Source organism: Pseudophryne corroboree, chromosome 8 (genome assembly GCF_028390025.1).
Source record: "Pseudophryne corroboree isolate aPseCor3 chromosome 8, aPseCor3.hap2, whole genome shotgun sequence".
NCBI lineage: Eukaryota > Metazoa > Chordata > Amphibia > Anura > Myobatrachidae > Pseudophryne > Pseudophryne corroboree.
In genome coordinates, this window is record NC_086451.1 from 389,914,124 (window position 1) to 389,941,039 (window position 26,916).

At 44.3% G+C, this 26,916-nt stretch overlaps 2 protein-coding genes across 4 annotated transcripts in view; one reads left to right on the plus strand and one right to left on the minus strand.

The window, feature by feature from the left end:
• The window catches only part of PRX (periaxin), a 47,404-nt gene extending 34,856 nt beyond the window's left edge, over window positions 1–12,548 (plus strand). Inside the window, exon 6 of the mRNA XM_063937698.1 lies at window positions 3,349–12,548. Within this exon, the coding sequence (XP_063793768.1) occupies window positions 3,349–9,549 (6,201 nt within the window). The 3' untranslated portion in view covers window positions 9,550–12,548. The remainder of the gene's footprint in view (window positions 1–3,348) is intronic.
• Window positions 12,549–16,207: 3,659 nt separating this feature from the next.
• Window positions 16,208–26,916, minus strand: part of NUMBL (NUMB like endocytic adaptor protein) — a 182,495-nt gene continuing 171,786 nt past the window's right edge. For all 3 annotated transcript variants that reach the window (XM_063937701.1, XM_063937700.1, XM_063937702.1), the window contains one exon: window positions 16,208–26,783. In XM_063937701.1, the coding sequence (XP_063793771.1) occupies window positions 26,092–26,783 (692 nt within the window). In that variant the 3' untranslated portion in view covers window positions 16,208–26,091. The remainder of the gene's footprint in view (window positions 26,784–26,916) is intronic.

Below are 26,916 nucleotides of genomic sequence, written 5' to 3' on the forward strand. Positions count from 1 at the left end.
GAACACGGTGCACTAATTGGGGTTCACAGTCACTCTGCGAAGAAAACGAAACAAACCCCCCCAAAAAAAGCCATGTCGACCTTTTGACCTGTCGACCTAGCACATGTCGACATAGAAACCCTGTCGACCTTCCAACCCTGTCGACCTAGTGACTTGACCTATAGTGGTTGACCTAAACATTGTCGACCTAGACACTGTCGATCTAATGATCCACACCCGTTTTCGAAGGGTTAGCTACAAATATTTAGTATCACCTGAATGTATGTAGGAGGGACTGCATCAGATATCTCCGAAACCTGCTGCGATCCCTCCATAGGTTTATATGGGGGATGCGATGCTGCCAGATTGACCCCCACAGATGGCAGTAGCCCAATGTAGCCTATGGGCTACTCACCACATTCCTAGCCAGCAGAGGGTTCCAATGGAACCCTCCCTCGAAGTGGACACTGTGCATGCGTCGGCAGCGGGACCGGGCATGCTCAGTAGCCCCGGTAGCTCACTGAGTATATCGCAGGAAAGGGCTCCTATCACAGCCATGTCCCTGCAGGTGCTTATTAATATATCCAGCCAAAGTGATTGCATATTGCAATGAGATCCTCTGCGCTAATATCGTTCCCCGATCACATTGAATATGTGATCACTGATAAATGAGCCGCATAGTCTGGCCTGTTAGCTTTGTGTGTGGCTGCTGTGAGCCAGTGGTGCCCATTTATCAAAAAGTATTCGCGGCTATGTCCGGGGGCTAACTGCAAATGTATGAAGGAGGGATCGCAGCAGGTATCAGAGAGAACTGCTCCGATCCCTCCATTTCCGCACGCAGTCTGCCCTCCATTGTCGCCTGCAGCTAGCCCAATGTATAAATATCGGGAATGCAAATCATTCCCAATATTGACCCCCGCAGCTACCACAATCTTCTGATTGCGGTAGCCCATTGTAGCCTATGGGCTACATATCGCGGGATGTAGTTCCGGCAGGGTTCCACAGGAACCCTCCGCCGGAAATGGCCCCTGTGTACGGCTGCCACTATGACTGCGCATGCGCAGAGGCCCAGACACCCCGCTCAGCACATCGTAGGGACAGGCTCCTTTGTGCAATGCGATCTTGGGCAGTAAGATTCCGCCCAGATTGCATGCAATATGCGATCCTTGATAAATGGGCCCCAGTGTCTGTTTGTAGTATATCTCTTCTGCGTCGATTGTTTGCTGTGTATCTCCGATACCTGCTGCGATGCCTCCTGAGAGGGGAGGCTGAGCTTAGTGAAGGGAAAGGAGGATGGTCCCCCAAGAATTAGTGGAGAGGGGCTGAGGAGGTAGCGGGTGAGGAGGAGTAAGGAAGCCTGTGTGCACCTGGCTAAGCAATATCAGGGCGCAATGTTAGATTCTGTTGCAAAGAAAGTTGTGCCCTGGACAGTAATATTGTGCCAGTGCATGACCGGATCCAGTTGTGGCCATCTGTGTGTGATTCCATACATTCAGTGGGGTGTGTGAAGCGAAATTCGGAGATCTGCCGCAAGTATTTCTCCACCATTAAGCACAGATTAAAGGAGAAGGAGCTACCCCATATCCTGTCGCCAGAGATCCTTCCTGGCAGGAATCTGATAGACCACTGTCTCAGGATATAAGCATCATAGCAAGTCCCAGGGAAGCCTGATACCAAATTCAGGTGAGGTACTCTCAGCACAATGGGCCTAATTCCATCGCAGCTGCGAATTTGTATGCAGCATCTGTGCGAAAATATGCAAATGCCGCAGCTGCTTGGATTTGTATTGAGATGCCCACTGGCGGTATTACGAGTCACAGTGGCTGTGTACACAGATGCAGCATCGCTCGTCCTATGGTTGCACAGTGTGGCTGCAGGAAGTAAGATGCCAGAGCCACTGTTACTGCATACGGGGAGCAGACGCAGGTTTAGACAGACACGCCTACTCTTCGTAACTGCCTCCAAACGGTCCGTGATTGTCAATAACTTTGCAAATAAATACTCACTACGACCGCCAATGCAAGACCAACACGGCACACGCATAATGTGACTCAGACACATTGAATCAGCCCAGTACAATCAATGGCTCCCAAGACATTATTTAGTCTGAAGACCTACCTAGAGAAGGCAACCTTTAGGTCCTACAGCCCTCCTACCTCTATGTCTGTCTGTTTTTACCCAGTGTGGTTCTATTACTGTTCTAATTGTAAAGCGCAACGGAATATGCTGCGCTATATAAGAAACTGTTAATAAATAAATACAGCTGTGACTGGGGAAGGAGATGTATGTGTGCAACAGTTTCTTGAAGGCATATATTAAATGTCTAGAAAAAGTTGCCTGTGTAATCCCCGAGTTGGATTATATAGGTTTTGACTCTGATGTAATAGGCCACATGTACTCTGATAGGTCTCAGATGTCATTAGTCTCGCTGCCCATGTATTGTTTTGTGAGTTTTTCTGCCACATTTCCGGTGAATCTTCAATTCTCTATTACATATGGCATGATTGGCGTCGCCTATCTTGAACATTAGAAACACCTGGTAGAGTTACGTTGTATAACACATGGAGACTTGAAACTCATTGGAAATATGCCGGAATCAAGCAAGTTCTTCAAAATTGAAACCTATTGCATTCCTTCTATACTGTAGGCTTGCCTATGTAAATAGCGGTGCAATACCAAGAGTACCTTTATTACACTGGTAAAGGAATAATGGCCCAAATGTATTAAGCCTTAACAAGAGATAAAGTGGAGATGGATAAAGAGTGATAACTGACCAGCCAATCAGCTCCTGTCATTTTTTAAACACAGGGGTAGATTTATTAAGCCTGGAGAAGTGATAAAGTGGAAGGTGATAATGCACCGGCCAATCAGCTCCTAACTTCCATGTTACAGGCTGGGTTTGAAAAATGAATGCTAGGAGCTGACTGGCTGGTGCGTTATCACCTTCCACTTTATCACTTCAGCAGGCTTAATAAATCTACCCCACAGTCTGTGACATGGCAGTTAGGAGCTGATTGGCTGGTCATTTATCACTATTTATCTGTCTCCACTTTATCTCTTGTTAAGGCTTAATAGATGTGGGCCCATATTCCTGGCTTTGTCTCTTTTAGTCTCATTAAGTTTGTGGACTCAGCAAGCCCAGTTGCTTAATAGGTTTGCTTACTAATTAACAAGTGGCTACTCAGTGAGATTTATAGTTTGCTACGTTTGCTTTTTTGACTTCAGTATGCAATGTGAAAGTCCCTCCAGTTCCTTTAGTACAGCCTGAGTGGCAATCTATTGTCATTAAAGACTTGCATTTTTAAATAAGGACATTGTTGTAATTAAACAAAAATGCATGAACTTATTGAATATGCTGATTTATTTCAGACTGTTAGAAGCCTGACACCAGTGAAGAAGAAAAAGAAGAAGATGCCAAGTCAAGTCAAGGACTCAGAAGTTTCCATGGAAGCTGTAAAAGGCTCTGAACTTTCTGCTGCCAGCATGGACATTCCGACAGTAGACGTTGAGTTTTCCTTCCCCAAATTCTCCAAGTTATTAAAGACCATGGGTGGGGCAGAAACCTCCACTGACACTAAAAGTGCAGAAATGTCTGCCAAAGAAACAACTGAGCAAAAAAGACCAAAGCTGAAATTCCCGAGACTTCGGGTCAAAGAAGCTGCCGCAGGGGGAGTGTCTGCAGATGTTCCCAAAATGAAAACAGGATCAGCGAAAGCTGGAGCTGAGGTTGAAGCGAAATCCAAACTGTTTAAAGTGGATGTCACAGTCCCCAAGCCACAAATTGGTGTTTCTGTGCCAAAGGCTGGAATGGACACCAAGGAAGAAAAAGCTTTCAAGGCCCCCCAAGTGGAACTCGATATACCGCTACCGACAGTAAAAGCTGATGTGCCAGAGGTTGCTGGAGGTGTTAAAGTGCCTGGACTAAGCGCCTCAGTTAAAATTCCAGATGTTGAAATTAAAATGCCATCGGCTGATGTTGCAGTGGAAGCTCCAGGAGCTAAGCTCAGCATGACCCAAATATCAAAGGTTGGAATCTGCACACCTCAACTAAAAAAGGAGCTAGACCTTGCTGTTCAGATTGATGGTATGCAAAAAACTGAACTCAAATTGCCCTCAGTTGAAATAGCAGCACCTAAAGTTGATGTCGATTTGAGTTTGCCAAAAGTCGATGGCTCTGTTGAAGTGGAGACACCCGAGATCACTGGGCAAGGCTTTCAGATCAAACTGCCAAAATTTAGTATGTCCAGCAAAGCTTCAGAACCTGATTTGGAAGTTACACCCCCACAAGTCAAAAAAGATATTAAGGGGAAAGTTTCTGATGATAAGTTTAAAATGCCATCTATAAAAGCCCCACAATTTGGCATTTCCCTCCATAAAGGAAAATTGGAAGGAGATAGTCCTGATGGTCAACAGAGAATTGACATAAAATTGCCATCTCTTGACATTTCTGCTCCCAAAGTGGATTTTGACATCAGTGTTCCCAAGTTTGAATCAGGAGACATTATTGTTGAGTCTGTTCCAGATGTGGCACTAAAGATGCCCAAAATAAGCCCTCCTAGGGCAGGTATGAAAGTTAAAGATGCATATGCTGGGAGTTACCTACATGTTGATGCAAAAGCAGAGAAAATTGAAGCAGAGCGCTCTTTTGAAATACCAGACATGTCACTCAAAATGCCCAAGATAGGTCTTCCTAAAATTGGTTTAAAGAGTGATACTCAGGCAGTCCAGGCAGAAGTGGCAGCTGGGAAAAGGGAAGATAAGGAGATTAAATTGAAAGGACCTAAACTCAATTTGCCCACTTTTGGAATAGGACTGTCCAAAGATAAATCAGAAATGGTTGGTCAAGAAAGAGAGTATTCAAAAGAAGTGGAAACAAAACTACAATTTCCCTCAATTAAAATGCCATCAGTAGATATTTCATTGTCAAAAGTACAGGTCAGTGAACCAGATAAACTGGAGGTCACAGTTCCTACAACAAAGGCAGATATTAAAGCACTGGAGTTGGAAGGTACAGCTATGGGTGACTTGAAGTTTACAATGCCTAAAGTTTCCTTACCTAAGCTTGATGTGACAGCAAAACTTGGAACACCTGAGGTGTCTCTTCCAAAAATTGGAGATCTTACTGTAAAAGATGATAAAATAATTGTCCCTGAATTGGATATTTCTGTTCCCAAGATTAGACCTATTGAATTCGGTATAACATCACCAAAGCGTGACCTAAGTATTTCAATGGAAAAACCTAAGATAGCAGTGAAACTGCCAAAAGTAGAGTCTGATGCAATAGCATTTGATGGGGAGACCGGAGATTCAAAACTAGGTTTTTCTTCTATTAAAATGCCCTCTCTCGAGATTGATACTCCAAGCCTTGGCATTGACCTAAACTTACCAAAATTAAAAACTGAGGCTTCTGAGCCTATTTTGGAAGAAGCAGACATGAAATTCCAGATGCCAAAACTAAACCTCCCTAAACTGAGTGATGTCACCAGAAATATGAATGTTGAACTTGATGTTCCAAAGATCACAGGTGACATTTCTATACCACACATTGCTGCAGAGATGAAGGGGCCTGGATTTAACATCGAAGATAAAGAGGTAATGATGAGTTTCCCAAAAGTTGAGATTGGAGTAGGGAAATCCACAAGCTTGGAAGCCAGAGGTGGTGTGATTAAAGAAAAGGCTGATGCCACACCACCTAAAGTGAAACTAGAAAAGCCAGATTTAGAAGATACAGAAGCCAGAATAAAGTTGCCTTCAGTGACACTTCCTTCTGTTGCAATAACTACACCAAAACTTCCTGATGTGGACATTGATGCAAGCATACCAAAAGCTACAGTTGAGTTGTCAAGTAAAGAGGATCTGAGTGGGAGTGATGTTAAATGGAAAGCCCCAAAGTTTTCGCTTCGCAAACTTGGCATTTCTGGACCCAAAGTCAAGAAAGGTGGAGAAGTGGATGTAAAAGCAATGCATGCAGAGGGGGATACAGAAATTGCCATCAAAGGACCAAAAATGAAAATGCCAAAATTTGGAATGATGTTCCCAAAATCAAAACAGGATGTTGAAGGTGGAATAGATGTAAAAGCTAGCAAAGGGAAGGTGGATGTTTCTGCTGGCCAAGTGGATACATCTTCTGATGGAAAAGTTAGACTTCCATCAGTTAAACTTCCCACTGTTGACATTTCGGCTCCAAAGTTAGAGGTAGACATTGCCGTGCCAAAGGCAGACACTTCTAGTACAGACAAACCACATGAAATCAACATTGACATTCCAGATGTTAAGCTGAACATTCCCAAATTTTCTCTGCCAAAATTTGGTAGGAGTAAAGGAAGTGATGAAGATGCAGAAATGGAGAAAGGTAAAGTAGGAGGGAAAGTGTCTCCTTTTAAATCGGTGAAGGCAGTTGAGGCATCTCCTGGTGAATTTGGTGCAAGCAGCATTGACACCAAGGGGAAACGCAAGGAATTAAAAATGAAAATGCCAGCAATAAAGATGCCTTCATTTGGAATATCAAGAAAAGAGGCAGATGTCTCTGAAGGAAAACTGGAGCTCAGTCTCCCTGAAGCTAAAACCAAAAAAATAAAAACAGTTGCGCAAGAAGCGAAAGTGTTGCTAGACACCCAAGAGGGTGATGGAAATACATCTTTCATTAAAATGCCTTCATTCAAAATGTCACCTCCAAAAATAAAGGCACCAGAAGTTGACCTAACTGTAAAAGGCTTAAAAGAAGATATTCAGCTGCCCGATATCCATGTGAAAGTCCCTGAGGTGGCATTGCCTTCCCTTGGAATAAAGAGTGATCAGTCAGCAAAGCTCACCCTTTCAAAGCCAGAAGCAAAAACCTCATTAGGTCTGGAGAGCTCAGAGGCTCAGTATAGTGACATAATAAGGATGCCATCTTTGGAGATCTCTGCACCAACCGAAGTGTCTTCATTACAATTTTCTGTCCCATGTGTTAAAACAGACATCAGTACCATCTTACCAAAAGCTGAAGTAGATGTTTCCGACATCGATATCAAAACATATGAAGGGGATTTAAAAATACCCAAACTTTCATCCCTCGCTGTTTCTGTCCCAGATCTAGAATTGGATTTTGGTTTACCAAAAGCAAGTGTGGAGACATCTTTAGAGCACGAAACTGCTCTTAGTTTGGAAAAAAATGCTTCAAGCTTAAAGATGCCAAAAGTAGAATTGCCTAAGTTTGGGGAGTCAGAAGCTGCGATGGACATTGTTGGTGCTAAATCTAAAGCTATTGAGTCGGAGGTCAAATTGAAAGGGTCTAAACTAAAAATGCCACATTTTGATATTTCACTACCCAAAGTTAAACTAGATGAAGAGGACATACCCTTCATTGAAGGTGAGATGAAAATGCATGGCTCAAGTACTGAAGCAAGTATCACTGAAGCAATGTTTAGTTTGCCATCAGTGGAGCTGCCAAAAATGTCCACTCCTAAAATAAGCGCTCCAGAACTAGAACTTGATATTAGCCTAAACAAGGATGATGCAAAAGCTGATTACACTAAGGCACCAAAAGCAGAATTAAGTGGCCCTGATGGTGACCAACATGACCTAAAGTTCAAGATGCCAAAAATAAAGATGCCTACATTTGGTGGCCCCAGTACTGTTATAGATAAAGACACTGCCAAAGTAGATGTTAAGTCTTCCAAAATAGAAGAGGGTTCTGATTCAGGTATCAGAGGCTTCAGAATAAAAATGCCAAAGCTTCAAGTAGGATCTCTTAAAAGAGAAGGAGGGGAGGACATGGAGACAGAAGGTGACCACAAAATGACTGTGAAAGGTGATGTGAAGGTCTCTGATCATGAAGAGTCTGAAAATGGGCGGACATTTAAATTCAAGATGCCATCCTTTGGAATTTCAAGCAGGACTACAGACATTACCACCGAGCCATTGCATCCATCTGAGGAAGGTGCAGATTTAAAGTTCAAAATGCCAAAAATCTCTTTGCCTGATGTTGGGTTTTCAGGAGGTGAAGGTGATGGACCGGGGACTTCCTTGGGAAGTGTACAAACCAAAGCAGATGAGAAGACAAAAGGCACCAAATCGTCAAGCATTGAGGACTTAGAAATAGACGTGGGGCTGAAAATGCCAAAAATCAAAGTACCAACAATTGGACTACTAGGACGTAAGGGAGATGATGGCATGGAAGTATCTCTTGATGATGATTCAGAGGGACAGAAGTTCAAGATGCCAGATGTGGAAATATCTACTCCAAAAATCAAAGCACATGATGAATATGAAGTGGAAGGAACAAAAATACAGCACAAACTATCAAAGAATGTGGAAGGAGGTGATTCTACAAAGAAGGACAGTAAGATCAAGGACGAACACAAACAACATGGCACGACTGAAGACGATGCTGATAGAAAATACAAAGTAAAATTACCCAAGTTTGCAGTCAGTTTACCTAAAGCTATGTCTGGGGATGTTGAGCTTTCTGCTCCGAAATTAAGGTCAGAGGCAAAAGAGAGCGAGATAAATATGAAAACATTAAGCTCTGAGCATGATACAGATCATGAGGGGAGGAAGAAAAAAAATATTTTCTCTCTAGGAAAAGTCAAGGACAAAAGTTTAGGTCTGTTATCATCTGATGCAGACACAAGTTTGGAAACTGAAGGTCCAGAAGTGAAGGTTAAGATACCAAAAATAAAGATGAAACCTTCTTTTGGTCGGTCCAGAGGTAAAGGTAAAGGGGGAGAAGTAAATGGAGAATTTGAATCTTCACGAAGGACAGAAGGCAACACCGACAGGAGTCTTGATGACACAGCTAAGTCTGGAAAAATAAAGTTTCCCAGGTTAGGATTTTCTTCCTCCAAAACAAACTCAGGAGAGATAAATGTAAATGGAACCAGTTCCCCTGGCCATTTAAATGGAGATAAGGAGATATCTATTCAAAATGGATCACAGGATGGTGCTGGGAAGGATGGAAAACTAAAGTTTCCTAAAGTTGAATTTTCTTCACCGTACAAAGGAAAAGAAGTAGACTCCGAAATGAATCTAAGGTTGGTTAAGACTGAAGAGCAAGAGACCAAAGATGAATCCAATGAGAGCTCTTTTTCCTCCAAATTTAAATCTACTAAAATCACTTTCTCTGGTTTCAAGAAAAAAGAGAAGGGTGAGGACCACCCAATCAGCTCCTCTGCAAGAACCGAGATGGCAACAGTGGAAAATGTTGGAGAGGGAGACTCAAAGTCTGGGAAGGGTCGAATTTCCCTTGGATTCCTGTCAAGTAAGTCTAAGGGAGAATACAGGGTAGACAATAGTGGGATACAGAGAGAAATAGAGGGGGACAGCAGTAAAGACAAAGTAACAAAATATAAGATACCCAAGTTATCTCTGAGCACGAAGACAGAGGGAGAAACAACTACAGAGATGCAAAAAAACGTAGACGAGAGCTCTCAAGCAGGTTTCCAAATCAGCCTACCCCAAGTGGTTTATACCACTCACCATGAGGAACAAATAATAAAAGAGGAGGAGGACACCCTGGGTTTCTTGAAAGTTACGACGACAAAGCAAATCAAGACAGAGACTGTAACAGAGAAGACACTGGCCATATAAGACAGGAACTGTTTTAGTCAAGGACTTGATACGACAACTAGTCTGAAAAGTTGCAGGCCGCACGCTTCAAAAACAATCTCTCCACTCTAATCTCTCCTGCATCTCTACTGAATGACTCCCCTAGAGGTCATCATCAAGGTGACTATGTTTTTGTTTGCGTAAAGCAGATTAATCATTTTAAATCAGTCATTTAATGATCTTAGAAGCGAAAGGCGTGGAATATGGTGTTAGCGTCATACCATACTATGTGGGACGCCAGTGAATGGTCTGTATTTAGTAACTGCGATGGTGTGTAGTGTTATAGCTACCACTTCTTATTTTGAGCAGTCATGGATTTATTTCCTTTAGGGATAATTTCCAGGAATACAGAGTTGAGCTATAGGATTGGAATTGTCGCCCCAGTGCGTTTCCTTTTGGTTACATTTAAGGGTCCTCATGTCTTAAACAGCTTTTACATAAATAGAGGATTCAGTCTACTATGCCGTGGGACCGAAAGCCCACGTATAGCGTGGCCGTTAGAGTGATGCGAAGAGCTTCTCTGAACATTTACTTGAGAAACAGAATAATCTGCTAATGTTTTTTTTTTTGTAACACAAATTTAAAATACTTTTTAAATGTGAATATTGCCTCGATCTTAAAGGATCGCAGTGCCTGTAGGTGCCTTAATGCTCATGTTAACATTCAAATACCCCACAGCTTTGCCAGAGTTTTTCAGTGACCACAATACCTATGTTTCATTTAACCTATATGTTTATACACATAAACTATATGTATCTTTTTTCTCAACATACAATACAACCACATGTGCCAATCCGTTCGTACATTGATCACACCATTGCTGATCCTACGGTTCCATTAGGCGACAAACATAATTCAAGTGTCTTCAGGTAAATAATTCAATGCTAAAAGGTAAAGAAGGTATTTTGATGCCTGTAAGTATCCCCCCCCTTGCTGCGCCTGTGTATTTGGAGTGGTGCTCAGGCACCTGTTGTTCCACGTCCAATCACTGCTACGATTATTGTGAACTTCTGTATGCTCCAGCGTATCTAATAGTGCATTGCATAAGCTGTAAACTTAATTTCTATGGCAGTAAAGTTCCTGTACAACTGGCACCATATGTGGACATGCAATACATTTCAATCTGCTGAAATAGACGAGCACCGCGTATCTCCACCCCGGAATCTGTAACTTTAATAACAACACTTAGGGCCAACCCCTTATTCTGATTTTGCGCCATTTAGGCCCTGAATTAATTTTGGCGGTGTAAGGGGAGGGAGTTTTGGGCACAGTTTTATTACAGGTGTCCCATTCCTTTCTAAAGCGTGTCTAGACACACCATAACCAGGACACATTTCCAAGTGCATTATGGGTAAGGACACAGTGGCTATTTAATCTAAGCAAGGTTGCATGAAAATAACAGGTGCTCGTATTGTATCATCTGAATGTAAAGTGCGCCTGCTGCCTTCATACAGCAGAGACAGCCATTGTGCGCACAGGAAGGACACCTATCAATTTATCACGTCTCAGAAATTCTGGCTTATCAGCTTACAAAATGGCTGCTTCCAGGGTTTTGGGGCGACCGGTGCACATTAAAGAAGCATCTTTTCCGATGCATTTGTTAAATAGTTTTCATTCTAAGAACTTCTTCCAAACGTTATGAACTAGATATTTGGGCCCCATATCCAGCAAACCTTGGAGAATTTGCACGGTGATACCAACCAATCAGCTCCTAACTGCCATTTTCCAAACACAGCCTGTAACATGGCAGTTAGAGCTGATTGGCTGGTACTTCATCACCGTGCAATTTATCACTCTTTAAGGCTTGATAAATCTCTGCCTTGTACCGGTTTAACAGCACAAACTGGACATTAAACAGTAATTTGTTTTGGACGGAGCATCAGAAGTTATGTCCCTGCCCAAAAGTTGACTTACGTGGGTCTCCTGACATCCTGCACATGCTTGCGGCTGCTCTTCTGGATCCCACATCATCGCAGGCAGTCCATTGTCCGTGCATCACTGGAGAGCGCAATATACAGTCTACAGGCAACTGGGAGACGCTGACCCCTGGGAACTGGGCTCTGGTTACGTAAACAGCTGGGATGGGATGGAACTGGTACATGGAATTATCCTTTAGGTATCAATGCTGTTACTACATTGGCATCTGGTATAGATTATATAGGCTCGCCCTGACTGCTGTCTAACGCGACTCCCGCAAGCCATAGAGAGCCAGCAGTTGCTAACACTGATTGTACTTTCTGTGTATAATTTAATTTTAATGACACAGAATAAACTGTTATCAGTTACCCAACAAAGGATATTATAGCTTATTCCCTGGCTCCATGCCAAATGGGAATACCTTAAATAATTTTATTACAGTTTCAGAAGCCTCAAGCCAAACATTTCCCTGACCACGTGACTTTCTGCCAACGCTGTTAAAGCCAAAATGGCCGACATCATACTGCATTACTCCGAAGGTATAAGTGGCATTCATGCGTGTTACACATGCCACATACAGATATTTATGCCCCCCTAGAGGAAGCATGAGCTAGGTCATGTCTGCATCTACAAAAACAACTGAAGGCTGTAAGAGCCAGCCGTGTGTAGAAAGATACAGTAGGTATGTGTTTGTGGTATTTGTGTATTTTGCAGGTTAGAGTATGATTTTATGCGTGTGTGTTTATTGCCCTGCAGACTGATGTGACATCCGGTGTTCACCATCGATAACATCACATGTATTTCTGTGTAAACATAATTGTGAAAATGTAGAAGCTACTACAAGGTGTATGATGTCTATTTTGTATTACCAATATTGTTAATTATTAAAAATAAATAAATGTGACTTTATATTTGAAGTGAAAACAACTATTGTTTTGTAAAGTACCAACTAACCTCCTTCTGCTTATGGATTTATTCTTATTATTTTTTTAAGTGGTGTTTTGATGTAGTAATCGAATCTTTAATCAAAATGTTTTAATAAACGTTTCATTGAAAACCCGGAAGACCCGAATGGGAGTTGTTTCTGTTTTGTAAAAACATAAATTTGTCCTGTACTGTTGGTCCCCCCAGTCAGTGAAGATACACGTACAGTAGGTGGAGTTACAGTCCAGTTCAGAGCTCTTAACTATAACTAGGTCCTGGTGTAAAAAGCTTTCCGATAATTCTATACATTGAGCGGTATCACTGAATTTAAAACGTTATAAAACCAAAACAGAGCATGCTACTAGGAATAACAGAAATACATTAAAAACTACATTTATGCAACATTTTCAAAATATTTTGTTATCTTGCCAATATTTTTAATAGCTGCAACCACTTCCTCCCCCAAGGGGCCCACGGAGTAAATACAGGTGGTGTGATGATGTTATCACATTATATACTGTAGTCTGTTACAGTATATATCCAAAAACAGGGCTGTAATCAGGTGTTGCATGGGTGGAGCAGGTGCTATGGGCACCAGTAGCGTAAGGGAGCCAGAATGAGGCCCTTAGTTATAACTTGGGGGCAGAGGCGGTAAATAAGTATCCGCACACTATTAACACAGGTGTCGTAGACAGGGTCTGACTGGCCCACAGGGGAACAGGGGAAACAGCCTGTGGCCACTCCTTCTCCTCTGGGATCAGTTTCCAGACTTTATCCAGGTGCACTTGAGTTATGCATTATACATATGTTACATTATACTTCACAAGAATATGGCTTATTATATATTTATCAAGGGGCACAGAACATGTACTCTGTAATGGTTAGCCAAACCTCTGTGGTGGCTGGCCACACCCCCACTGGAGCCTGGCCACACCCTTAAGCATGGGCCCCTACAACAGCATTCCCCTGGTGGGCCCTTCATGCCCCAGTCCGACACTGGTCGTAGATCTGTCCTATGTACATGCAGCGCCCCCTGATGTCACCTCTACTCCTCCTCCACGAGCGCAGTGCTCCCTTTCTGTGTTCCCTATGCAGCTGCTCCTCCCCCTGCCGTCATGTTGAGGAGCACACTCACTGGGCACAGGAGGCTGCTTCTAACATTGCTAAGTTCATTGGGCAGAATTTTTATATCATTATTTTCAGTGGCCACTATGGGGCAGATGTATTAACCTGGGGAAGGCATAAGGAAGTGATAAAGCAGTGATAAGTGCAAGGTGATAAACACACCAGCCAATCAGCTCCTAACTGTTAATTTACATATTGGAGCTCATTGGCTGGTGCGTTTATCACTTTGCACATATCACTGGTTTATCACTTCCTTATGCCTTCTCCAGGTTAATACATCTGCCCCTATGTTTTTTCAGAATGTTGAGTACTAGCTTTTTATATCACTACTCCAGCACTCCCACCCTCCTCCCCCAATGTGCATGTCCCCCCTTTTTTGTCCATTTGTGTGTGGACATCTGTTTCCTCTTTGCGTGTGCGCATGCCTCTCTTATTAGAGGAGAGCACCTTGCACTGCCTCCTGTTAGTACCAGGACCCTGTATTGCCGGAGGTGTGTCACTACGCAACCTCCGACCCTAATGTGCTACTGTACATACACGGCCGTACAACACATCTGCATCTCCATCCTTCCTAGAGAAAGGATGTGTCCCTTAGAGTCTACGCCGAGAGACAGTATTATACACACAGGAGAGACCCTGCATATACCCGTGTCAGCACCGCTGTATGTAAGTGGGCGCATACTCCACTGCCACCACTATCCATATATACGTGTCTGCTTCTCATTAGCCGCCTTTCAGGTGTTGACATTGTGAACATGTCAACATTCTCAGGATGCCGACATGGTGCCTGTCAACAGTTTGAACCATGACAACATGGCATGCACTTGCTCTGGGCACCATGGCTCCATGCTATGCCTTTGGCTGTAATTACTTGTTTGTGAGTGGTGCGGAGGCCCAGGGTAGGGGGGAGCAGCACTGTCGCTGCCTCACAGACCCTGAAAGCCTGGACCACAACCCTGGAGCCAGTGTTGCTGTTTCATAGCACCCTTTGTGACTTGCAGTGAATCGCTTTATCAAGGCCCCGTCCACTTTAGTAGAAATTTAGGAAGGATCCAAGAAGGTGGCCTCTTCTCCCAGGGGAACTCCATGACATACAGTGCATTTGGAAAGTATTCACAGTGCTTCACTTTTTCCACATTTTGTTACGTTACAGCCTTATTCCAAAATGGAATAAATTAAATTTTTCCCCTCAAAATTCTACACACAATACCCCATAATGACGTGAAGAAAAAAAGATTTTTGCAAATTTATTAAAAATAAAATACTAAGAAATCACATGTACATAAGTATTCACAGCCTTTGCCATGAAGCTCAAAATTGATCTCAGGTGCATCCCGTTTCCACTGATCATCCTTGAGATGACCCTACAGCTTAATTGGAGTGCACCTGTGGTAAATTCAGTTGATTGGACATGACTTGGAAAGGCACACACCTCTATATAAGGTCCTACACTTGACAGTGCATGTCTGAGCACACACCAAGCATGAAGTCAAAGGAATTGTCTGTAGACCTCCGAGACAGGATTGTCTTGATGCACAAATCTGGGGAAGGGTACAAAAAAATACCTGCTGCTATGAAGGTTCCAATGAGCACAGTGGCCTCCATCATCCGTAAATGGAAGAAGTTCGGAACGACAAGGACTCTTCCTAGAGATGGCCGGCCGTCTAAACTGAGCATTCGGGGGAGAAGGGCCCTAGTCAGGGAGGTGACCAAGAACCCGATGGTCACTCTGTCAGAGTTACAGCATTCCTCTGTGGAGAGAGGAGAACCTTCCAGAAGGACAACCATCTCTGCAGCAATCCACCAATCAGGCCTGTATGGTAGAATGGCCAGACGGAAGCCACTCCTTAGTAAAAAGCCCAACTGCTAACAAAGTTGCTGCTGCAATCAACTCTGAATTACCCCCAATGTCCTGTGTGGTGTGGAGAATAGGGGGCATGTACCTTGGTGGGTGCAGGAACACAGCAGCCTCTGTCCTGTCTGTGACAGGGGCCACGCCCCTTGTGCTTTCCTCAGTTTTGCACTCAGTCAGGCTCTGACAGTGCCGGTTACACCGGTTGTAAGTTGACTTTAATTCACAGACAGCGGTGAATCAGAAATAGTGTACAGCTGTCCGTTAATTAGAGCCAGTGTGTGGCTGTGACCATCAGTGCTGATAGTTAGCAACACTCTTTTATCAGTTCGGCACACACAAGGTCAGCCCTTCCTACTGAAGGTAAAGGGGAGGCCCCTCAAGCAGTAGTACCCACCCTGCTCTCTACCCTGGGCCAATCATCTGACATTTCTCAAAATGGTCTGTGTGGGGGCCAGGGAAAAACATTGCTGGTCTGGGCAGCAGTGGGCCCCTTTATCCATGGGTCCGGCTGCACCAATGCTTCTGCTCCTGGGTTCTGTTCACTTCCTCAGCAAAACGGGCTGTCCCGGGGGCTGAATTATGCAATTAGCACAACTCGAGGGACTGCGCAGCATGTTTCGGGCCCTCAAAGACGTAATTTACAGTGCAACAATTTCACACCCTGTCCGGGAGCCCCTAGTGAGGAGAATTAAAAAGTAGAATATTATGGATTAGTGATTCAGAAGCAATTGCCTCCCATGTCGTTATTTATTTATTAAATGTTGGGAGCTATAGGAACATAAGAACAAAGCCACAACAGGTTCAAGCACAAAACACAAGTTTAGGAGTTCACTGTATTTATTTAACTGTCCACAATGTTATAATACAAATACAGAAGGTTTGGGCTTTTCTTTTTTAGACACAAAATTTGGAAAGTCAGGATTTGCTCTTCAAGTTGTTAGGCTGGAGAACAGATTAGGGGACAGGGAGGATGAGTCAGATTTTCATAAATGATAAATTAAAGTCAGATTCAAATAGTGCGAGTGGCAGTGTCATTACTCCAGCAGTATTACCTGGTCACAAATGTGTGATAACGGCAGTGATTGAGTGATAATCAGATTGCCTACTAATGACTGTGATCCTTTACCTGGGACAGTCCAAGGGGCGGAAGCTCTGCATTGTGTAATTGTCACCAAATACAAGTCACTGCTGTATGAAAGAGGCACTTACAAGTTACAACACTCACTATATTATATATACAGTATATATATATATATATATATATATATATATATATTCTATATAAAACTGATACGCATTGCAGAACATGTGACATTTCAAATGCGATTGCATCGCTGTCCCTGCAAAATTAGGGCTGTCCCCCTGCCTGTGCAGCCTGGCTGCGTAGGCAGGTGCAGAGTGGCCATGTTTCCCGTCGCAGCGACCGCATCAATAGACTTAAAGCCAAGGAACTTGGTATGCATGGAAAAAAATGCCTGCCTCCCTTCCCCCCTTAATATAGAACCAAGCCTGCCTGTATAATGTGAATGTAGCTAGTATCTCTTTCATAGAGAGCAACTAATAATTTAGGTCCATTACATTTTTTTTTTTAATAGATGTAATGGTTTTATTCAGGCGCCTTAGTCTCCATTTGTGACACCTGAATATATCCAGCATGTACATACACATCTTATATGTAAACACGTTATATAATGTATATGTGGAATTTGTACACTCACAGACACATGATCTGCGTATAATCTATAATGAAGGCAATTTACAGTTTAAACAGACACCTGAGTCAAGTCTTCTGAATATGTTACATGTACAGATGTGTTAACATACACATTATATATGGTTATAGTTTATAGAGATATATTATTATGTTATGGCTAATGTCAGCAATTATCCAATTCCTGTTGTCTGTGGGATAAGCGCTTTTACAGGGTGCTGGGTATAAAATTAAAGTTCACATATTGTTTACAGTATATTATTATTGTAGTTCTATTTATTTTTACAGTCTTTACAAAGCCAGATATAATTGTGAATCTTTCTACAAGGATCCCAGGAAACGGTGTAATGTCTGATACTAGCAGTCACGTACACACAATGTATACACAGATACAGTATGGGCTGCACATTGGGCCAGTACACAGAAAGGCTTCTCAACGCCGTTCTCCAAGTACTGTACCTCCATGGTGATAATTTAGGGATTTCCTTCATCATACACTGGGAAATGCATCTATCCAGCGAATATCCCACCTGTCCCAGGAATATTCTCAACAATGACCTATTACAATAACCAGGAAGGTGACTTATGCTCTCTGGCAAGAAAAAGTGTTAGAAGAAGAGGTTAGTCTATGGATATGGAGTAGTGGTGTTGGGAAGTTACTACAGTATTTGAAACATTTGTTGGGTTTCCTGAGCACCTCCGGACATAAGTCCAAGCGCTGTATAATTTATCTGCAGTTATGTACAGTTAGTACCAATGTTTCCTTCTGGCTCAGTAACAGACAGTGTGCGGCCCACAGTAACACATTTGTACCCACGAGTGGAACAGTGCATCCCTAGGCCCATAATATCATTTGGGTAAGCTCTAACCCGGGGGTGGGGAACCTTCGGCCCTCCAGCTGTTGTTGAACTACACATACCAGCATGCCTTGCTACAGTTTTGCTATTTGACCATGCTAAATCTGTTGCAGGGCATGCTGGGATGTGTAGTTCAACAACAGCTGGAGGACCGAAGGTTCCCCATCCCTGCTCTAGCCTCTCAGGTTCCTGCTCAGATGACAGTAGAGCAGAGGCCTCATAGGAGATCATGCACTGGACTTGCACATACTTTAAAAAGGCTTGTTTTTTTGAACAATAAGGGACCTTGGGAGAAGGTACTTGGGCAACAGTGTATTGCTGGCCAACCTTAACATCTGTGCTCCTGCAACCTCTGCAATGGAGGAGGCTATGGCACTGGATGTCCTAGAAGTGGATTAATCGCCTATACACATTGGAGGCAGTCATTTTGTGTGGATGACTCAAAACCCAGCTTATCAATTTACTAGAAACTGACATCACTGAGGTATGAGGTACTTCATACCTCAGTGGAGTCACTGGTTTCTAGCAAATTGATAGGCAGCTTACTCATAGAAAAGAGGATTTTGGTAATTACCGATAAATCTATTTCTCTGAATCCACTCAGGGACACTGGAGAGTCAAACAGCTGGGGTGTGAAGAATGGAGACCGGAGGTAGCACAATGTAAAAAACAAAAAAACAAAAGTGCACTGCTGGGTTCTCCCCCTTCACGCCCCCCGTCCCTCCAGTTTGAAAAATTGACGGAGAGAGGAGGTTCCCTCAAAACATTCGGGAAGGAACCAACCATACCATAATGTTAACCATCAACCAAGAAACTACCAAACTTTGTTCTAAAGTTATTTGAGCCAATATAACTATAATCACACAGGCTGGCAGCACTGAGGCGGGCGTCCAGTGTCCCCGAGTGGATTCAGAGAAACAGATTTATCGGTAAGTACCAAAATCCTCTTTTCTCTGTCATCCACTAGGGGACACTGGAGAGTCAAACAGCTGGGGATGTCCTAAAGATACTCCCATGGGCGGGAGTGCTGTCCAAAGCCTGCAGAACCAAACGGCCAAACTTGGATTCTTTAGCCGCAATATTATCAACTTTGTAGAAGCGCGTGAACGCGTGTGTGGATGACCACGTTGCTGCTCTACAAAGTTGGGCAGTAGAAGCTCCTCTGGCAGCCACTCAAGAGGCTCCTACTGACCTGGTGGTATGAACACCCACCCGAAACGGAACTATCTTACCATTGGAGACATACGCTTGTCTGTTGGCGAGTCTCATCCATCTGGATAAGGTTTGTTTTGTAGCTGGCCAACCCCTCTTGGGTCCATTATACAGCACAAACAAACATCTGACTTACTAAGGGAACTCGTAGCCTGTACATAAACCCTTAAAGCCCTGACCACATCTTGGGAACAGTCCCCCTCTGATATCTGAAAGGATGGGACCACAATTGGTTGGTGTATGTGAAAACCTGAAACCACCTTAGGTAAGAACTCGGCTCTAGTACGGAATTCCACTCTATCCTCGTGGAAAACAAGAAAAGGGCTCTTACAGGATAGGGCTCCCAATTCCGATACTATCCTTGCTGAAGCCAATGCAAGGAGCAAGACCGTCTTCCAGAACACATATTTAAGATCTGCCCCTTCCAAAGGCTCGAAGAGGTCAGATCTCAAAAAATCTAAACACCAGGTTTAGGTCCCATGGAGCTGTGGGGGGACAAAAAAGGTGGTTGAAGTCGCAACACTCCCTGCAGAAATGTCTGTACCTCCTGTAAGGACGTCAGATGTTGTTGAAAATTTTTTGAAAGGGCTGAGACCTGGACTTTCAAGGACCCCAACATCAAACCTCCATCCAAACCCACTTGTAGAATACGCAACAATCTAGTAAGGTGAAATTGTCTGGGGTTCCAACCCTTAGACTGGCACCAATCCATGTATTTCCTCCAGTTTCTATAATAGTGCGCCGCAGTAACCAGCTTTCTAGCTGCCAACATGGTAGGGATAGCCGATTTCGGAATACCCTGTTCCTTCAGGATCCTGGTCTCAAGAACCACGCTGTCAAACGTAGGCGATTTAGGTCTGGATGTAGAAATAGACCCTGCGATAACACATCTTCCCTCTGCGGCAACCGCCAAGGCTCTTCCGCTAGTAGGCCCCTCAGATGTGAGTACCAACTTATGAGAGACCAGTCCGGTGCTATCAGAATCACCCACGCTGCTACCTGTTTCACCTTCTTCAACACCTTTGGTATTAGAGGAAATGGTGGAAATATGTACTGTATACCAGATCGTATGACCAGGGAATCGCCAGCGCATCCACTGCCTCTGCTGCTGAGTCCCAAGTTCTGGCCACAAATCTTGGAAGTTGTCGATTGTGTCGAGAAGCCATTAGATCTACTGTACTTGTGGTAACCCCCATCTTCGTTCTACGGCGTCGAAAACTTGAGGGTGTACACTCAACTCTCCTGGGTGCATGTCTTGGCGACTGAGGTAGTCTGCTTCCCAGTTGTCCACTCCTGGAATAAAGATGGCTGACAGGATGATGATGTGCCTCTCTGTCCACAACAGAATCCTTGTTGCCTCCTTTAATGCCTCCTTTGTTCCTCCTTGTCAGTTTATATACGCTGCTGCCGTCACATTGTCCGATTGGACCTTCACGTACTAGGCTCTCCACTTGCAGATGTGCATTGTAGATATCTTGTAATTCCAGTACATTTATTGGTAGACAATTCTCGTACGGTGACCACCTCCCCTGGAACTGATAGTTTCCCAGTACTGCACCCCAACCTCTGAGACTTGCATCTGTTGTCAAAATGATCTAATCCCAAATTCCAAACCATTTTCCCGCAGACAGGTTATTGTGGATCGACCACCAGATCAGCGCAATTCTGGCCTAAGGTGACATATGAATCTTCTTGTGAAGACACAGATGTGTGCCTGCCCCTTGTGTGAACAGGTTCATCTGGAACGGTCTTGAGTGAAGCCTGCCGTATTGAATAGCTTCAAAAGATGCTACCATCTTCCCTAGAATCCCTTTTTGTATCCCTTCGTATACAAAGATGTAGAGAGACAGTCTGATTTTGTAAAACCTGGCAAACCATGTTTCTGATGTCTTGGATATTGTCCTCTGGGAGAAAGACTCTCAACTGTATCGTGTCTAGGATGATTCCCAAGAAATTGTATCCTTTGGGTTGGTGGTAGCAGGTTGGATATTTTGAAGTTTAACAATCCAACCGTGTTGAGTCAGGACCCGATACGTGACCCATGCGTCCCGAATCAAGAATTCTGGGGACGGAGCCTTGATAAGAAGGTCGCCCAGATAAGGTATTATTGTCATCCCTATAGACCTCAATTTTGCTACCATGACCATCATGATCTTTGTGAAGATCCTTGGAGCCGATGGTAGTGCTCTGAATTGGTAGTGGTTTTTCTCCACAGAAAACCTCAGATATGCCTGATGTGGTGTCCAAATCGGAACATGAAAGTACGCATCCTTTATGTCCATTGACACCAGGAATTCCTGTTGTTCCCAACCTACAATGACCGACTGTATCGATTCCATCTTGATCTGGTAAACTGTAAGCAGGAATTGATTTAACACTTTTAAATGTAGAATGGGTCTGACAGAGCCATCTGGTTTGGGTACCTCAAAAAGATTTTAATAAAAACCCGTCCCCTTCTGTGGTACCGGAACCGGAACAATTACCTCTTGTAGAAGCAACTTTTGGATTGCTGTCTCTAATGCCCTTGCCTTTTGAGGGCACCGAGGTAGACCTGTAGTAAAGAATTGACTGTGGGGACAGATTAGAAATTCTATCTTGTAGGCCTGGGAGACTATATTGCTGACCCAGACTTCTGGAGAGGTTTCGGCCCAGGCTTCCTGAAACCTTGTCAACCGGGCACCCACCTTGGGAGAACCAAGATGAGCTAGGAGACCGTCATGCCCCAGTCTTGTCAGTGGCTTTAGAATCCTGCTTTTGGGCTGTTTATTGGGAATGGCATCTGCCTCTGTTCCCACGAGATTGTCCTCCAAAACCTCTACCTCTGGCACGAAAGGACTGTGTCCTAAATGAAGTAAAAGCTGGACCAGAATAACGCCGCCCTGTAGCTGGCATGGATCTTGGATATGCCGTAGGCAGGAAAGTCAATTTTCCAGCAGTGGCCTGTGAAATCCATTTGTCCAATTCGGGACCAAACAGTGTCTCACTGACAAAATGGCTTCGACTGCCTTCTTTGAGTCTGAGTATTCGTGTGGCCGAAACTGCCGAAGCCGAAATATGTGACGCTATCCTGCTAGCATCCTTTGCAGCCTGGCAAATGTAAATGGCTGACTCACGGATATGCTCCGCTCAACGGGATATCTCCTGGTTATTATCTTCGGCTGCTGCGCGAACTATCTGGCCAGCCCATGCAACAATAGCCTTATTAACCCAGGCACTTACCAACATCGGTCTGTGGGATGCTCCTGCTGCCGCAAAGATGGATTTAAGTGCCGTGTCCAACTTACGGTCCGAAGCATCCTTTAATGTAGTCTCAATTGGTATAGGCAAGATCGTCTTTTTTGACAAATTAGTCAAGGACACATCCACATTGGGTGGAACCTCCCGTTTCATCATAACCCCCTTAGGCAAGGGATAATTCACCGCAAATTTCTTGGGCAATTGAAACCGAATATCAGGTTGCTTCCAAGCTTCACTCATCTGGTCCTGTAGTGTCTTAGGTATAGGAAACACTACTGTTTGTGGCTTTTGAGACTCAAACAGATCGAAAACTACGGGTTCCTTAACCTTTTCTTCCTTGAAGTTAAGGACCTGTTTTACTGCCTCAATAAGGGGTTCTAACCCCTTAACCTCAGACTCCTCCTCCTGAGGAGTAACCTCAAATACCTCTTCAATCGACTCTCTGTCGTCATCATCTACCAAGAGACCCTCTTCCTCCTCTGACTCTTCATGCAGAGCGGGAAGGGGTCTCTTTACAGATTTGCGCACAGGTTTCTCTACCCGTGTAGGCAGTGTGAGTCTAATTAGGAACTCTTCCATAGTTTTAGAAAAACCCGCAGCCCATTCTAAATGTTGCTTGCGAGATACCGTCATTTCCCTTGAAATATCCGCCAGGGCATTTTCCCATGTACCGGACGGACCACTACCACCTGCTTGTGCGTCCATACCCAGACATGAGTGGCACACCCCGGAGCTGCCAACACATTTTTCTCACATTTAGAACACTTGGTTGGTGCTTTAGACGCCATGATAATGGTATAAGTACACACAGCAGTTCTGTCACCCTATTAGAATAGATTGAAACAGACTGTAGGGATTAAGGGGAGCAATAAAACAGAGAGGTTCTCAGCTGGTAAACATAAAATACAAAATTGAGCTTGAAAAGACACATACCAGCCAGCGGTTTACAAATCCCACACCACCAATTGTTAACTTGTCTCAGGATTTGTAGAAGACACTGCTGCTCCCCACAGCAGGACCGGTCATCAGCGTCCTTTGGGATAAATATACATATGTCAATGTACCGCAGACAGAATCAGTGAGCTGCAATATTGTGGCTCCACCCCTCCCCCTTAACTCACTGCCCGCTCTCCTGGGCGCCTTAAGGTGGCTGCCACTGAAAATTTTTAGTCACCTCGCTACTTGCTCTACCTAGACAGCAAGGGCACCTTCTACCGCCAGTGCCCCAGAGCTCCTCTCTGGCTTCGGTACATGCCGCTGAGTGTTACTGCGCCACCGCGCCCCTTACACAGCCGCTCACCAGTCCCGCTCCGGGTCTTCTGCGCGTCATACCGCGATGAAGCCCCACATCTCCAGCATCTACTACCTCTCCTTTCTGATAACCGCTGTGCTGGCTGAGTGTGTCGCTGGCCCTCTATCTATCCTCACTGCGCCTACACTGCTGCGGGGAAGAAGGGGGGGTCCCTTATAACCACCACTACGCTCAGTTATTGCAGCTCCTGATTCCCAAAGTGAGCAGCGATCCCTTCCACCGGGATCTGTGTTCACTAGAACAACTGTACTCTTATAGTGGAATTCAATTGTTTGAAAAGTCGGTTGGGTGTCTGTATTTTCCTGTCTATTAGATAGGGAAAAAAACAGACTCCCAACTGACTTTTCAAACAATTGAATATCCCCCTTAGTGTCACCTGCTCCCCCCATTTGATTTAGGTGAGATTAGGCCACTGAATCTCCTTTATGGAGCCAGAGCTCCCAGATGTGCTTCTTTCCTCCTCAGCACAATTTTTCAAACTGGAGGGATGGACGGGGGGGATGGACGGGGAGAGGAGACAGCTGTGCACTTTTACATTGTGCTACCTCCGGTCTCCATTCTTCACACCCCAGCTGTTTGACGCTCCAGGATTACAGAGAAATTAAGGCAATCCTTATTATGACTACAACCACTATGATCAGACAGGAAGCACACACTTGTACTAGGCAGTGTTGGTGAAGGGTATACATCTAGCCCAACAGTGGTGCTGTATGTGGACCTACGTTGAAACACAGGTAGGTGTGCCAAGAGCCCAAAGGCTCCTGGCACACCTGTAAAATAACTTACCATAGCATAGCGGAGAATAAGTTGGAGAGTCCAATCACTGATCAGACAAGTGTATCTGGAAATCGGGTGTAGTATGTGATGCCGGCGGTCGGGCTCCCGGCGGCCAGCATACCGGCGCCAGAATCCCATCCACTGGAATACCGACAGCTGGGTGAGCGCAAATGAGCCCCTTGCGGGCACGGTGGCGCGTATCTATTCTCCCTCCAGGGGGGTCGTGGACCCCCAAGAGGAAGAAAAGATGTCGGTATGCCGGCGGTCGGGATTCCGGTGCCGGTATGGTGGTCGTCGGGAGCCTGGCTGCTGGCAACCTGAAGACCACCCCTGGAAATCATGGTGTGTGAGAATATACAGACTAGCACTTTTTTTGCACAACTCAAATAAAGACATTTGCTACCAGTGGTTCTGTCCATGATCACTACCATTCCACAGTCTAAGTTTTGCCTCCAATTAATGGGACATTCTCCTGGGTAACTAATTATTTGGTCAATTTTATACAGGTTCATATTAAGAGATGGAAAAAATATATATTAAATATGGAATACATTTGACATTTAAGTTACAATAAAACTACAAAAAAATAAATGTAAATTTTCATGTTGTGAGAGGTTTTACACAAGACGTAGAACCTCGCACCATGGCAGTATCACAAATGACAGCACAACCTTGAGACGTATTTGAATTTGGCACAGAGAAATGAGATGAAACATTCAGTAACTCCCCCCAACCACCACCAAAAATACATTCGGACCGGTTACAAGTTTTGTAGACTGAACCGCTAATACCCAATGATAATACAGTACATCAGTTCACTTTGTGCCAAACTAATGTCACCTAGTCCTAGGGAAATCTTTGATTGCAGTCTCTATGTCTCCCAGTACTGTGGGCTGGTTATGGGTGCACTCTGCAATGAAACATAAACCTGTCTCACTCTGGGCAACTTGCAGATGTACCCACAGCTATACCAACAGGACAGTGGACGTGGGGCATCCACCTACCCACAGGAGGCAATAGGGCAACAGATACTTGGAGGACCAGAACAACAAACCCCACTGTCTATACAAATAAGTAAACAATGAGTTGATACCCTGGATATAGCAACATAAATAGCACCACATGTACAATCTAATGTAAAACAGGGAACTTCTCTACTGCAGCGTAAAATGATGTAATAATGTATCTGACACTTGCACCAAATCCAACTTTCCTCGTCTCTTCTGGTCACTTACCTCAAACCATCTCTTTACCTGCTTAACCCACTTAAGACAGACTGTTATAGCTCTCAAATATTTCATAAATCCATATCCCAATCATCCATTATACCCATCCAAAACTCATTCCAGCATAATTTTGCACATACGACAGCAGATGAATCAGTCCTCAATCCCTACTGTAATTAAAAGTGTCTCTTAGGCTACTGCACATCCCTGCTATTTTCGTCTGTTCATTATTTGCCTTAGACAATCTCCAGTTATACCCTCCCACCCCATTAGGTCTGTAGAATGGCCGTGTAAGAAATGTCCTACTGGCCGACCATGACTGGCAGTTGCTCCTGAACAAAGTTTAAAGTTTAACAATGGCATAATTTTGGCTACAATTCTATCTGGAATGTCTTCTGGAGTTCATTGGAGAAAGGGTTGGCCATGCGTTGCTGAGACTTGGACTCTAGTGCTGCCCACTGAGCTTCAAACTGGTCTACTTCCTGTGCGGTGGAGGCCAGTCTTAACTGGCTGGGATCTGGGGGCCATGTACCGTTGGCAGTGCCATTTGGCTTTGGTTTTGACTGGATTGACTGGGATGGGTTCTGGGTATTTGTCATTGACGAGTGCAGTATGCTATGAGGGAAGGGGTTGGATTTACTCGCGAGGTTGGAGGACAGTACTTGAGTGGCAGAGCAGAATGCATTGGCAACCATTTGAGATGGAGTAATGCCCACCACGGGGACACTGGGCGTAGGATAAGACATGCTGTTTGCCATGGATGGGTTATAACCTCCCACAGGTATATAGGCAGGTTGCATATGAGGAGCAATAAACATGCCAACAGGAGCAGGGCTGGCATCATATGAAACAGGATAAGCTTGTATAGCAGCTGGTACCGCCATGGGCACGGCCACCATAGGCTGAGGCACAGGCTCCTGTTGCTGTTGTTGCTGTTGAGCTTTTGCTGCATTTGCCACCTCTTCCAGCCAGCGTTCTGCCTCAGATGGGGTTCGACGATGGCCCATATGGAAGTGAGAAGGTGTTGAGGTGGTCACTGCTTGATCTGGCCAACCTGTGATACCTGCAGAAAACAAACAAAAGCATTTATACCTAGTAATCAGCTGGACCCAACTCAAGACTTATTTCTTCATATAAGCCTATCAGCCCTCATAACTTTGCACTCACCCTACCCTCTCCCCCAATTCACCCTCCCG